Raw genomic sequence first — 15,322 nt, 5'->3', positions numbered from 1 at the left:
CCTGAACCGGCCCCCCGGCTCAGAGCACCCCCCAAGAAGAGGAGGGTCCACGGCGAGTACTGTCTCCACTCAGCCCAGGGCTGAGGGTGGGCTGGAGCCCGGGGCACGTTCAGGGGGTCCTCAGACTCCTGACCGCGGTGCCGCTGACGGGCGGGCCCGGGCCTCTGGGCAGCAGAGGGGGCTGCCCTCTGAGGGGGCAACTGTGTGGGCCCTGGCACGGAGGGCCTGGGCGCAGCCCCAGATAAGGCACTCAGCGGGAGGCCAGGGCTGGCTGTGGTCCTGGGAGCCGGGAAGGGACGTGGCGGAGGGCGGAGCCCAAGCGAGGACCTGGGTCTCAGGGCGACGAGCGCTGCTTTCTCTTCTCTTCTTCCCCCAGAAGAGGCGTGCAAGGCAGACTCCGAAATGGCTGGGATGGGGCGCTGCAGAGTGGCCGCAGGTCCCAGGCTGACGGAGGTGCCCAAAAGCAAGGGGACAGAGAGAGGACCCCGTAGCATGGCAGAGAGCTCTGACGGGGGGGTCTCAGCCTCGCAAGGCTCGTGACCCAGGTCCGGGGTGCTCGGGCACCTCCAGACTGGGTTGGAGGGCACAGACCTGGCCTCACGCAGCTATCAGTCCCCTAGTGTGACTCTGGGGGCCAGTGTTTCCTTGCTGGGGGGTCCCCACTGATGGACTCTAGGTTCAGAGGCAGGTATCCCCAGGAGGTGGTGCCAACGAGCTGCCCCTTCCTCTGCTGGGAGCAAGAACCAGGGGAGGGGGCTGGAACCACACACCCCAGGGACAGAAGCACCTCTCTATGTGAGGACCTGCTCAGTGGCCGGGAATCCTGCTTCAGCCCAGCCTTGTAGCGAGGAAGGAAGAGAGGGGGTTAGTCAGGGGCTTTCCCTTGTCCACAGGTTATTTAGAAAAACAGAACATAATAAATATACCGATCCTTTCCTTAAAAAAAAGTGTTTTAAATGCATCATTTCCCTGAAGGTTTCCAGTGTATTCCACAATGTTTAAAAAATAGTTTCCCCAAAAATATATCTTTAAAGCATTTGACACAGTGGTATTTGTGGTATATCTGGTGCTGCATGTGGGCGGAGGGAGCTGGGGCCCCCTGCCCTTGTCAGCGAGTGTCCAGGCCCGGTGGGCAACCCGCCTGACACCCCAACACCCATCAGAGCTGACACACGTGTGCCTGGGATGACCGGGTCTTCACTGGGGGTCAAATCTCAGATTACAGTGAGAGCGCACATCGCAGGCTTGGTTCCGGCTGACCACCCTGCAGTGTCGGGGGAGGGGGCTGGCCGCCGGATGGAGGGGGCAGTCTGTGGGCCCAGGGGCATGTTCTTGGGGGCCCCCTCGCCCTCCATCTCGCTCTGGGTGCCTAGCCCTTCACCAGACTTCACACTTGTGATGCGGGTTCATGGGTGAGCCAGGCGGGCAGTGGAAGTGTTCCGAGAACTCCTTGGAGTTGGAGATGGAGCCGATGACCCGGAAGCGGGAGGGGCTGTGGGGGTCGGTGATGAGACCTTCGTGCGAGCTCTCGGGGGTGCGGACGGAGCACCAGACCTGTGAGGGGGTGACAGGGAGAGGGCAGAGTCACTGCGGGTCCCCGAGGTCGCCAGATTGGCCCCATGACTGTAACAAGGAAATAAGCACCCCTCTGGCTCTGAGACCCCCATGATGGGCCTGCCACCTGGGTTAGGAAGAAGCAGAGGGCTGGGGGGCCTTCACCCAGCTTCCTCTCCTGCAGCCAGACCAGCTGAATGTCTGTCCTGGGCTTCTGCGTTACGCTTCACCTGCACAAAGGATTCTACCCTCAAATCAGTTTGAACACTTTGCACTGAGTCCAGACCACTCCTTTCCTGGGCAGGACCAACTGTCTCGTGGCCTTGTGGCTCTGGGCACCAACAGAAGGCTACATGCTGATTGCCAACTCTAGGGACAACCTGGGATGCCTTGAGTTTAAGACATTTCTAGAACCGCAGAACTGGGAGGGACCTTAGCCATCCAAGCAAACCTGTCCTCTCCTCTACCTGATGCAGGAATTCCTCTAACAGGGTTCTCGACCCTTCCTTGAATTTCTCCAGAGATGAAGCTCGCCTTCTTACAGGGTAAATGCCCTGTGGATGGACTCACAAGCTAGGGCTTCTCTATTTGAGGAAATTTGCCTTTTGGTTTCCAGCTCTCCTGGAACTCAAGATGGCAGACTGTGCCTGGGTATTAGTTTTTCTCTAAAGAACTCACCTGTGCAAAGCCCAGGAAGAAGAGCTGGTTGTTGGTGAGACCCAGGGTGGGCAGTGTCTGCTCAGCCCCGTTCTTCTTGACCCAGTTCTGGTAGGCCTGGGGGGAGAACAGAGCTCAGGGTCCCCGTGACACAGGAACAATCGAGTGGCAGTGGAGGGCTAGTGGGGGAGATCTGGGAACATACACCCTGTCGGGACAGGGCCTGGCTTCTGGGGGTCTGGGGCCTCAGCTCTGAGCCTAACTCAGCCTAGAGGAGCCGCCCTCTACCTGCACTCATCCCGAAGGGAGCTCATTCAACCCCACGACTTTAAATACCACCTCCATCTAAATACAGATGCATCCTGCCAGCTCCAGCCTTTCTTGGGAACATTCAACTGCTCTAGCTGGTCATCCGAGACACACACACACACACACACACACACACACACACTGCTTTCCCATCAGTAAATGACACACACACACACACACTGCTTTCCCATCACAGTAAATGACACACACACACACACACACACACACACACACACACACACTGCTTTCCCATCACAGTAAATGATGCCAGCCATGAAAGCTGAGCACCAAAGAATTGATGCTTTTGAACTGTGGTGTTGGAGAAGACTCTTGAGAGTTCCTTGGACTGCAAGGAGATTCAACTAGTCCATCCTAAAGGAGATCAGTCCTGAATATTCATTGGAAGGACTGATGCTGAAGCTGAAACTCCAATACTTTGGCCACCTGATGTGAAGAACTGACTCATTAGAAAAGACCCTGAAGCTGGGAAAGATTGAGGGCAGGAGGAGAAGGGGACGACAGAGGAAGAGATGGTTGGATGGTATCACCGACTCGATGGACATGAACTGGAGTGAACTCCAGGAGCTGGTGATGGACAGGGAGGCCTGGCGTGCTACAATGCCATGGGATCGCAAAGAGCGGACAGGACTGAGCGACTGAACTGAACTGAACCACCCAGTTACTCAGGCCCAAACCCCAGGACTCTCCTTTGATTCATCTTCTTTCAATCAATCGAACAACCCCAATCTAACCACATCTCACCCTTCACGTTGCTCTAGCCCATCTCTTGCCTGGACAACCTCACAGCCGCTTTCTAACTAGTCTCCTTGACCTCAGACTGGTCTAATTCCAACCCCCTCCCAACACAGCAACTCAGGTCATCCTCATAAAGCAGGGGCTGAGAACATTTTCTGGAAAGGGTCAGAGAGTAAGTCTTTTCAGCTTTGAAAGCCAAACAGTTTCTCTGCTGCAACAGCTCAAGAAACACCCTGATATATGAAAGCAATCACAGGCACCATGGGGATGAGTGGGTGTAGCTGTCCCCTCTCTCCCACAGCTTTGATTTATTTGTATTGATTTGGCCAGCTAAGGGCGGGATGTGGCCCACAGGCCGTAGGTCTGCTGACCTGGTTGTGGAGGGTGACGCAGATCCTTCCCCCGTGTAAACCCCTGCAGTGGATCCTGCTGCAGCCAGAACAAACCCCAAGGTCCTGCTCAGTCGACAGAGGCCGTAGCCGGGACAGCCACTCCTCTGGCCGCCCCTCCCGCACAGGGCCGTGCCCTCCATCCCTGCCACGTCCTTCTTCTTGTCCTGGGCTGTGCGAGGCTTGGGTTCACCTCACGGCCTCGGCATTTACTCTTCTTTCCCTGCCTCTTTCTCACCCTACTGGACTCCGTTCAAAGGTCATCCCCTCTAGAAGGCTTCCCCTGACCACCCTCTCCCCTATTTTTCTTTATTCCTTTGGCCTGTCTTGTCTTCTTCATCTTATCAGCACCTGACATCATCACATTTATCCGTGGAGGTGTGAACTGCCTTCCTCCCCCTCCCTGACCCGCTACAGTTGGGGGCTTCATGAGAGCAGGACCCGTCGCTGTTTCATCCCAGAACCGCCAGCACCAAAAACAGGACACAGCGGGTTGAAAGTTTGCAACACACTTTCACCGACTAACAAACATCGGGCAAGTCACCAGATGTTTCTGGGTTGTTTCTGGTTGGTTCTGTCGCCTGCACAGCAGGCGTGAGATACCTAACCGTAGAGCTCCTGGGGCCCCGGCCCATAGGCCTCAGCACACAGCATCTCTCAGGCTTCCTGCGCTTGCTGCCACGGGGAGGAGGAGGAGGTTCTGCCTTAGTCTCTGGCATCTCTCCCTTCCAACTCAGCCAACATCGCCGAGGGCCACCCCGGACTAGACCCGGCACCCAAACCGTCACGTGCCATCTCTCTCACACCCAGCAATGCAGGGACGAACACAGCCACATGCACAGAGGCTCAGGGAGGCTGAGTGACTCACTCCAGAACCAGGACCGGAGCCGGAACCGGCTCTGTGAGCAGTGTCCCCCTCCCTCCCTTCCCAGGCCCACTGCTGCCTGGGTCAGGGGCGGCTTCCCCTGCAAAGGGAGGGACAGGCAGGTCTTCAGGTGGGTCCAGCCCAAGCCCTTTCTGGTGACCCTCAGTGGGGGCTGGACTTGGGGTACACAGCCTCTGTGTGCCAGGTCCGAGCCGGGTGCCTCACAGACACCCTTTCATTTGGTCCGCACTGCCACCCATTCCACAGATGTGGCCAGTGAGGCCCAAAGACCCCGTTGCGCGTGCCCCAGCTTGTCTCCCACCACTCTTAACCGAGAAGCATCTGGACAGACCCAGAGGCGGGCGTGGGGTGTGCAGGGAGGGCCTCCTACCCGGTAGGCCGCCTTGAGGCCGCCGTTGTCTGCGATGTTCTCGCCGAGGGTGTGCCGGCCGTTCACCGGCTCCCCATTCACGCTGTAGTTGCTGTACTGCTCCACCATGCACTCGGTCTGCTGCTTGAACGCCTCCACGGACGAGTTCTTCCACCAGGGCCGGAGGTTCCCGTCCTTGTCGTACTCTCGGCCTGCGGGGTCAGAGGGCAGCGTCAGGCTGGGCGGAGGGGAGACGCAGCTGGGCGCTGAAGGACCGGGATGCATCAGCCAGTCTGGGGTGGCTGGGGCGGGGAGGAACGTGACCCGACTAAGGACCCAGATGTTCAGAGTTTCGGTGAAGCTGGATTCACCGTCGAGGCTGGTGAAGGGCCTCTGACCCTGCGCCCAGCGGCAGGGGGGAGGTCACAGGAAGGTCCTGCCTCCTCATTCTCGGTCACAGGGTCCCCAAGGCAGGAGGCAATGAGGGGGATCCTGGACATTAGCTGGGGAGGTACTAACTCTTCTACTTGTCGTTGGACCAGAGTAGTCTCCGGGGTGGTGGAGGAATGTCTGCTCCCCACTGACTACAGTGGGGAGTGCTGTACTAACCCCAGCACCGCACACCTTCGGGGAGCAGGGTGTCCCACTGTGAGCCTGCCCAGTCCTCACAATCACCACATGACCAACACGCCCATTTTACAGATAAGAAAATAGAGGCCTGAGGAAATGATGGGGCTTGTGAGAGTCCACACAGATTGGCAGGTGCCTGGGCCAGGATTTTAACTTGCCATGTCCTCCTGTCTCCAAGGCTAAGATGCACAGGAGCAAAAGCAGGAGCAGCGGTGCCAGGAAGCTGGTGGGGATGCATCTGAAGGGGACCCCGGGGAACCCGTACCTTGATCGTCAAAAGCATGAGTCAGCTCGTGGCCCACAACGACGCCGATGCCGCCGAAGTTTAAGGCACTGGAAGGGGAGACACGGGGGTGAGAGTGATGTCATGCGGGGCGGGCCCACCACTTCCTCAGTCTGGAGACACAGCAGAGTCCTGCAGGGCTCCAGCCGGGCCCCTGAGACAGTCAGAACCTGGAGAGCTGGCTGCGTCAGCCTGTGCCCGCTGCACTCCAAGCACCGTGCCAGGCACTGCCCTCGGGTCAGCGCAAAGAGCTAGGCCTCAGTAACTGACTAAAAGGGAGCAAATGGAGGTGTAGGATGGTTCAGCCACTTTGCCCAAGGGCCAGTAAGCCAGCAGAGAGCAAGCCTGGGGTTCAGATCCAGGCCTGTGGGGAATCCACTTCTGAGACTTCTCACCCTTCCCAACTTCTCAGCTGAGACTGTTCTAGAATATCACTAGAGGGGCACTCCCCTGTTTGGGATTCCTGCCTCCATGATGGCATCACCGACTCGATGGACATGAGTTTGAGCAGGCTTCGGGAGTTGGTGATGGACAGGGCAGACCTGGCGTGCTGCAAAGAGTCGGACACAACTGAGCGACTGAACTGAACTGCCTCCATGATGGGCCCCGAGTTCCCACTGTGTAGGGACTCTAAGGTCTAGGAGACCCCGGAGGGAGTGAGAGTTGTTTCCATGGCAACATCTCCTGGCCGGTGGGACAAGGAGCCCTCGGTGAGACAGGTTTGGAGGCAGGGTCAGCTGTGGGCTGACCCAGCTGTCAGGCTGGCCCGAGGGGTCTGCTGAGGGGTCACGGGGGGTGGGGAGGAGATGGGACAGAGCCCCAGGAGCGTCCTACTTGGGTGAAGAGCGGGTATAGAATGGCGCCTGCAGGATTCCGGCTGGAAACACGATCTCATTCTTGGTGGGCGAGTAGTAGGCGTTCACCATGGGCGGGGTCATGCTCCACCTGCAAGCAAGACACACATGGAAGCCTTGACTCCACAACAGGCGGTAGGCAGGGACAGCCCATTGTGGGGTGTCGGGAGCCCTAGAAGTGTGGATTCCCCTTGACCTGGCCCAGGGCGTGCAAGCATGAGGTAGCACTGCTTTTGAGAGAGGAAACTAGAAACACCCAAATGTCTGTAAGGGAGGAATTGGTTGAATTTGATGTCACATCGCACAGTGGAACAGTGAGACCCCGGCAAAGAGCGGAATGCGATGGCTAGTAAGGGCCCGCCGCAGAGCACAGGCCTATATGGGGAAAGAATCTAGGAAGAGTGGATGCATGCACGTGGAGAGCTAACTGGTTCATCTTGTTTTCCCCTGAAACTAACACAACCTTGTAAATCAGCTGCACTGCAATAAAAATTAAAAACCAAAAAAGAGAAAATAGCTCCCCATTCTCCACCATGGTTGTACCATTTTACACCTCCACCTGCCAGGCTGGATATTTCCAGGTGATAGTTAGAAACTATCAACTTTGGCCGTGTTAGCAAGTGTACAGTGAAATCTCATTTTATATTTCATTTCACTATTAAAAATGTTGAACATCTCAAAAAAACACAAAGAACAAAATGGACCATTCTATACTAAAAAGTCATTACTCTGTAGGCTCAAAAATGAATCTGTCAGCAGTTTTCAAAGTGCGCTCCATGGATACCTGGTGAGATGCTGCTGCTACTGCTGCTGCCACTGCTGAGATGGGAAGCCCCCAGTTCCCTTTCAGGGGCTCTGTGAGGCCGAAACTATTTTCATTAAAATACTAAGATGCTATTTACCTTTCCCACCGCGTTGACATTATATGGATGGGGGAAAGGCAACGCTGGGTAAAACTGCTGGAGCCTCAGCTTGAGTCAAGACAGTGGTACCAGTTCAGTTGGTCACCATGTTCTTCATCAAAAAATAAATAAATAAAATCTGTTCACTGAAGAACATCCTTGATGACACAGCATAATAATTAACTTCATTAAACCTAGACCCTTGAGTACAAGTCTCTTAATAGTCTGTGTGACCGGATGGGAAGCACTTGTAAGCATTTCTGTTTTTATTTCTTTTTTTTACTCTTTTGGCCAACACTGTGGCATGTGGAACCTCAGTTCCCTGACCAGGGATCGAACCCACGTCCCCTGCATTGGAAACATGGAGTCTTAACCAGTGGACCACTAGGGAAGTCCTAGCATTTCTGGTTTTTTTTTTCACGGAATGCCATTTGTACTTGAGAGGATGATGGGTGTTTGACAGGCGTTTTCTTGAAAATGAACAGAGTGAGCGCATCACCTCAAGCAAGACAACTGACGTGGTTTGTTGCCAGCGATAAAAACTCAAGGTTTCAAAACAACTGAAATTTCAAGCAAAAACTTGGAAACCTGGTGTCGGCCACGGCAAACCTGATAGCTGTCCGATACTTAAAGACTTTTTTCTCTGGAGGTCAGCAGCGACATTACCCGCTGTAGACTTTTTTTTTTGGATATATAATGTATAATGAAGATGCCACTGTTTGGAAGATATGTTGAAACTCAGTGAAGCACTGTTTTCCAGATGACCAATGCATGGTGTTACAAAGTCATGCATGGGTAGAGGAAGGATCCATTCAAAGTGCAAGGCACACTGATGAACCATTAGTGTAAAAGAGTGTGAAAAGTTTATGAGCATGGTTTCAGACTCTGCATTACAATTAACCAGACAATCTTATTTGCAAAATAGAAACAGAGACACAGAGGTAAAAAACAAACCTAGGACACCAAGGAGGGAAAGGAGGGTGGGGTGAATTGAGGATTGGAATTAACATGCATACATTACTGATACCATGAATCAGGTAGCTATCTGATGAGAACTACTGGGTAGCTCAGGGAACTCCGCTCAGTGCCCTGTGGTGACCTCAATGGGAAATCCGAAAAAGCAGGCATATGTGTACGCACACGGCTGGTTCATTTTCCTTACGGTAGAAACTAACACAAAATTGTAAACCAACTATACGCCAATAAAAATTAATTTAAAAAAATTACTGCCCATCACGTTCTGGAGTAGTATCAATGAAGCACATACACATGTATCAAAAAGACAGTTAAAATATTCTTTCCTTTTCTAACTACATGTCTGTGTAAGGCCAGAATATCTTTACATATTTCAAAACAATATATTGCAACAGACTGAAGGCAGGAGCAGATGTGAGAATCCTGCCATCTCCCATTAAACCAGACATTAAAGAAACTTGTAAAAAAGTAGAACAATACCTCTCTTTTTAGTAAACTTTAAAAAAAACAGTTCTTTTTCATAAAATTTTCAGAAAAGTCAGTACAATCCCCATAAACAAGCTTTTGGGGGTTCAATGACTTTTTTTTTTTAGCGTAGAAGAGGCTCCGATGGTAGATATTAATGAAAATTTTGGCCTCCCAATGATTGTTCCGATATGAAGGACCAGTGGGGAGTGGAGTGAGACAGAAAGGATATTTTTTCTGAGAGCCTAGCTAGTTACTATGTCTCCTCCAGGTGAGTCCCACAGAGATGCATTAAGCGTCGATACATTAATAAGTAGGAGACTTCATTTAAATGGAAAAGTTTAAGCTAAAAGACTTCTAGTAAATTCACAACACTGGGGTAGTGCCGGCACCGTATTCTGGAGATAAAAGACCACTTTCTTGTATGTTTAGGGTGTACCGTGGTTGAGGACAGAAAGAGAGGAAACAGAGCTGTTCACACCCCTGTTGTCCACAAGGGGGAACCAGGGGCAAAGAGAAAGAAGTGGCTTTTGCCCTTTGGCTTCCCTGATGGCTCAAGCAAGTGAAGAATCAGCCTGCAACGCAGGAGACGCAGGAGAAGCGGGGTGGATTCCAGGGTCCAGAAGAGCCCCTGGAGCAGCAACTGACAACCCAGCCCAGTCTTCTTGCCTGGGAAATCCCATGGACAGAGGAGCGGGTGGGCTATGGTCCATGGGGTTGCAAAGAGTCAGACACAACTGAACACATGTGTGCGCACGCGCACACACACACACACGCACACACGCACACACACACCCCTTATTTGCAGACAATGAAGCAAAGCCTTGAAGGCTGCAGCAGCACAGCTGGGCTGTGATGTCAGGTGGACCCCCCTCTGCCAACAGGCTGGACACTAAGGACACACAGGCTCAGGCTAATCCCGGCTCCCAGCATCTGAGTGGGATAACAGCAGTCCCTGCAGCTCAGAGGGCCGTCAGGACAGTTACATCCCCGCACACGATTCAGGCTGAAGGAGCGCTGGGCCCCCACACCCGCCTGCGGGAGCCAGCATCCTCCCAGCGAGGCCCAGGGACTCACTGATCTCTGTTGGGCGCTTTCCGGAGCTGGTCGGCAGTGACCCTCCAGGAGAAGTTGAAAAACCGCATGGCGTTCTCGAAGTAGAGGTCTGGCACGGCGGTGTACTGGGCAGGAGGGAGTAAGTCACAGGGTCAGAGCACACTCAGGTCCTTGAACGCAAACCCCATCTTCTAAAACTGAGGAAATTGAAACCCCGCGCGGCCTGGGCACTGGTCCGCAGGGCAGACAAAAACGGGGGGCTCGGGGCTGCAGGCTGGGATGCTTTCCTTGGCCCTCATTCTGGCCAGGGGCTGGCGCCCTCTCCCTTCAAGGACACATTATGATCTTCACCTAGGGAGGCCCAGCAGGGTCTCGGGGCAACGGGAAGCCCCTGCCATCGTGCCAGGGCCTTGGGTGGGCAATACGTCTAGCAGGGTCCAAAACATTCTGCGACGATGGCCAGGTTCTATGCGTGTGTTGTCAGGCACGGTCAGCATCAGCCGCATACAGCTCTAGCTCATTTCAAATGTGGCGAGTGCAACCTTTTAATTTAATGAACTAATTGATATTAATTCACTAAAGTAGGGATCTGCGGCTAGTAGCTGCCACACTGGCCAGCACAGATCTCATAAATCCAGCTGGGATCTGTGAACTCTCAGGGCGCAGGCATGACTACACATTTCCTCCCTACTCAGCCTGGCCTTTCGGCTCTTGCCACAGGTGTGAGGTTCTCTCTCAGACCTGCTCTTTACATCAGGGCTCCAGTGAAAGGCCAGGCCCTTGGGGTTCAGACTCTAATCCAGGTGGGGTCTGCCTGGGCTGTCTCCAGGAGCCCCTCATCTTATATCATGATACCCTGGAGCATCTAAAATTATTCTCAAGGAAAAAGGCTGCGGATGAGTCCCATATTCTCAGCCGTAATTTTCATATTCTTAGGTTTTACATATAACCACAATGAGAGGTTATTATAATTTCACAAATGCCTGAATTCACAAATTTCAATTACAAGGTATAAAACGTTCGGGGCAGAAGCACAATCCATTTAACGGAGTGATTTGCCCAAAGCTCTAACCACCAGGGACGTATCAACTACCCTGCTGCCTAAATTAAGCTTAAACATGCATCTGGGGTTTAGGCTTCCTCCTTCCCATTAGCATTGCAAGGTCTGAAGAAGAGGCCCAGGTTTCTCCGGGGAGGTGGGGAGAAGCGGGGGACGGGAGGCAGGTCCCGGTTTCTCTGGGGGCTGCGAGGCATAGGGGGCTCCACTCTGACGCTTTTAGGGATGCAGATTATCTTTATGCCTTCTAGGATCTGGTCGCCCCCCTCCCCCATTATCTCCCACTCACTGAATGGAGCGGACTGTGCTGTGCTGGCCACGGACTGCTGGTGGGTCCTGGGAGGCAGGGGCCACTGGCTGGTCCCGGGGAGGAAGGAGGAGAGATCGGCCCCCTGGTGCCCAGTCCATCTCCAGACCCCACACCACTTCATCTCAGGACGTCTTGACAGTCATGGTGCCCCCAGCAGCCCACCCAGATCAGCCTCTGCCCTCTCCCAAGCGGAGGCCCCCCAGGGGCATTTCAGGAATGCAAGGGGGCAGCGTGCAAGGGAGCCACTCACGTCATTGAAGACTTTGTCCAGCTCCTTGGGGTCCATGATGAAGTTGGGGTAGCCTATCATGTTGTAGATCGCGTCCGCCTGGGCAGGAGAGACACGGAGGACAGTGGGCGCTCGGCAGGGCCCTGTGGGTGCCGGGCTCAAGGTCGGGGCCCAGGGAAAGCGGCCAGGCCCCTCCCCACTCAGGGCTTTCACGGTGCTTTCTCTTGTCTAACTCCTCCTTATCCTTGGGATCTCTGCCTCAATGTCACCTCTCCAGGGAAGCTTTCCGTGGCCTCCCTGCCGCTGCTGGACCATGTCCAATCCATCATCATATCACTCTGTACCTCTCCCTTGCACACATTTTTTTAAAAAAATTATATTTATTTGGCTGTGCTGGGTCTTAGTTGCACATGGGATCAAACCCGGGCCTCAAGCATTGGGATTGCAGAGTCTTAGCCACTAGGCCACTGGGGAAGACCCTCCCTTGCACACTTAGCACAGTCTGTTTTCACCCAGTCGTTAATCTGAGCCATGTGTTCACGGCTCTCCTCGCATCACGCTGGACTGCCCACAGCATCCGTGTTGGGCTCACCGGCTAGTCCCTCCTCCTCGGAGGTCACAACCCTCTGTGCAGGGCCCCTTCCAGCTCCCGGCCAGCCTCACCTTTTCCTTGGCTGATTTCCGAGTGTCTTCATCCATCCACTTCAGGGTGCTCAGGCTCTCTTCAAATGCCTTCTTGATCTCCAGGATGATCTCGCTGGCCTGAGGAGATAGTCAGGTGTGGGCACTGGATGTCCATGGGCAGTGGGCATCCCATGGAGAAGGATGCTGTGGGGCTAAACTCAGATCCTGGCTCCAGGCCTCGTGCTCCGAGGTGCTGGGCTGAGGAAGGGGGTCCACAGCCACGCTCCCCCAACCTCCTTCCTCTGAACACCAGCATCCTGCGAGAAGAGATGGGTTTCTATAAACAGGGTTCCCTGGTCAAATACACTCAGGGCAAGCTCTGGGAATACTGGAAAAGACTCTTACAGCGGGACTTATCAGTGCCTTTACTGTGTGCCATGCACTGCGATTCTTTTCAGAAATGTTAGACATGTATCTGTTCTCAGAGGTACCAGATCATGGAGTTCCTTTAGGACGGACTGGGCTTTAAAATCTAGAGAAGCCGAGTTCTGAGGGGTGGTTCCAGAAAGACTCTGTTCAGGCTGGAGATGAATGTCAAAAGCAGATCCAGAGGCTGAAAAAAAGACTCCAGAGCAGGGGAAGGGGAAGCTGGGCAGCAGGAGGAGCAGACAGACTCAGGACGGACAGAACCTGACTCAGAACCTGCATCGGCCACTGACAGGCAGGTCACGTACGAGGTGCGAGTCAGTTTGCTAACCTCTGACTGCAAAGAAAAATCTGTGCAGTTAAAGTTAGCAATAAAAATGGTACCAAAGGAAATCAAGCCTGAATATTTATTGGAAGGACTGATGCTGAAGCTGAGGCTCCAATACTATGGCCACCTGATGTGAAGAGCCAACTCTTTGGAAAAGACCCTGATGCTGGGAAAGACTGAGGGCAGGAGGAGAAGGGGGTGACAGAGGATGAGGTGGTTGGATGGCATCACCGACTCGATGGACACGAGTCTGAGTAAACTCTAGGAGGTGGTGAAGGACAGGGAGGCCTGGAGTGCTGCAGTCCGTGGGGTCTCAAAGAGTTGGACACAAGTTAGCAACTGAACCGCAGCAGTAACGACACAGCAGCTACCCCTCCCTGAGCCCTCATTCTGCTCTAGTCGCTGTCCGTGTGCACAATGCCGTTCAGTCTCCGCCTGCGGGGTGGACGTGCCCACCTCCATGTCCTTGGGGTCAGAGTATTGTCCCAAGACCCCCCCACCAGGAAGAGACAAAGCCGGCATCGGGGCTGGGGCCCAGCTGTCTCCAGGTGCTCAGCCACGGGCGTCCTGTGCCCGCCACCACTTCATGTCAAGCTGTTCTGTCAACATGACCTCTCTGGGCCCTGCCTACCCTTGGAGGTGGAGACGGCCAGACTAACCTCCCTGGGAAGTGGGGAGGGCTACATGAAATCCTACAAAGTGCCTGCCACTATGATCATATTCTCTACTGTAGGTAACTCAGATTACGCAAGGCTTTAGAAAATGGAACCTTGGAGTTAGGGCTGGAGCCCTGGCCAAGGGTAGGGCCGGTCCAGAGCGGATGAGAGCGTGGCCTGGCAGGCTCATGGGGGTGGCGGATGTGACGTCACAGCCTCTGTGTGCGGGGTGGGGGGGGGGGGCACTTACTATGTTCTTGCTGTCCTCGGCGAAGGTCGCTTTGACGAACATGGGGCCCAGAGCGAAGCCCAAGGTGTTCTCTGTGTCACTCACGCAAAACTTCCAGCGGGGAAGACACGTCTGGAAAACACAAGTCAGAAGGGTTAGTTGGCACTGTCTGTCCAGGAAGTGGCACAGCGGGGTCCGTGCTTCCGTCCAGGACTTGAGGGAGACCTTTCCTGACCCAGCGGAAGTTATTGTAGGCACTGGACCAAAAGGCCCGGGGATCACCCTAATCCCTGCCATCTTCCTGCAGAGCACTCCACAGATGCTGAGGTATCCTACAGAGCCACCAAAATGGACCTGGGAGGCAGACGAGGACGCAGTCCGCAAGAAGAAGCCACTGGTCCGAAGTTGCCCTGCTGCCGGAACCGTGACATGCCGGACTCCACACCCCACGCCCCTCCTCTCTCCTGGAGGATGCTAAAGATCCTGGTCGCAAAGAATCTTGGGAAGTTCCCTTTCTACCCCCAAGTCACAGAAAACCCCAGAAGGGCTGCAGCCCCATTTAAAGCCTCTTGAAGAAAGAGCTGCCACCAGGACCCTGCGGGATGACCGAGGTTCATCCGACCTCGGTCTCACCCACAAGCCCGCCAGCCCACAAGATGCACTGGGGGCTGGGCTGAAGCCTTCCAGGCCTGGGGCCTGGGGCCAAGCACGGGCTGGGCTCAGCCCCGCCTGCTCCTCCACCCAGACCGCCTTTGTGGACAGTCTGCGTGACCAAAAGTGGTGGCCCTGATCACACAAACCCCTGCGCTGCAGAGGATGCCGGTCCTCTTAACTCTGAAGAACAGGTGGTGAAAACCACCCAGGCTCAGGGCAGCCTGCTTCACGATAGCCATCAACTGAAAACCACCCAGATGCCGGTCGACAGGCAGATGGATGAACAAAATGTGGTATTTTCATACAACAGCACACGACTCGGCAACAAAAGGGGAAGGAGGGACGGATGCACACAACGTGGATGAATTTCACTGCCGTTATGCTGAGCAACAGAAGCCCGCACCGTGTGTGGCTCCATCTACACCTACCTCTTGGGGGATAGGGGTGATGGGGGACCAATGGGGGCACAGGGTGCCTCATACACAGAGCACTCTGGACGAATGGGTGATGGACACACTCGCTACCTTGATTGGGCTGGTGGTAACGGAGCGATTTCATTTGTCAACACTCACTGAACTGCATACTTAATGTACACATTTTTAGTCCATTCAGTTCAGTTCAGTCGCTCAGTCGTGTCCAACTCTTTGTGACCCCATGGACCACAGCACGCCAGGCCTCCCTGTCCATCACCAACTCCTGGAGTTTACTCAAACTCATGTCCATTGAGTAGGTGATGCCATCCAG

The 15,322-nt window shown here is 54.3% G+C and overlaps 1 protein-coding gene across 2 annotated transcripts in view; it reads right to left on the bottom strand.

Annotated features, from left to right (window-relative positions):
- Nucleotides 1–588: 588 nt before the first annotated feature.
- Nucleotides 589–15,322, bottom strand: part of ECE1 (endothelin converting enzyme 1) — a 123,542-nt gene continuing 108,808 nt past the window's right edge. For both annotated transcript variants that reach the window (XM_052636197.1, XM_052636196.1), the window contains exons 11-19: nt 13,946–14,056; nt 12,325–12,423; nt 11,683–11,760; nt 10,087–10,190; nt 6,648–6,758; nt 5,796–5,863; nt 4,922–5,112; nt 2,233–2,328; nt 589–1,554 (exon numbers count right to left, since the gene is read on the bottom strand). In XM_052636197.1, coding sequence (XP_052492157.1) covers nt 1,378–1,554; nt 2,233–2,328; nt 4,922–5,112; nt 5,796–5,863; nt 6,648–6,758; nt 10,087–10,190; nt 11,683–11,760; nt 12,325–12,423; nt 13,946–14,056 — 1,035 coding nt within the window. In that variant the 3' untranslated portion in view covers nt 589–1,377. The remainder of the gene's footprint in view (nt 1,555–2,232; nt 2,329–4,921; nt 5,113–5,795; nt 5,864–6,647; nt 6,759–10,086; nt 10,191–11,682; nt 11,761–12,324; nt 12,424–13,945; nt 14,057–15,322) is intronic.

Source organism: Budorcas taxicolor, chromosome 2 (genome assembly GCF_023091745.1).
Source record: "Budorcas taxicolor isolate Tak-1 chromosome 2, Takin1.1, whole genome shotgun sequence".
NCBI lineage: Eukaryota > Metazoa > Chordata > Mammalia > Artiodactyla > Bovidae > Budorcas > Budorcas taxicolor.
Note: the sequence above shows the minus strand (reverse complement) of the source record. Positions and strands in the feature narration are given on the sequence as shown.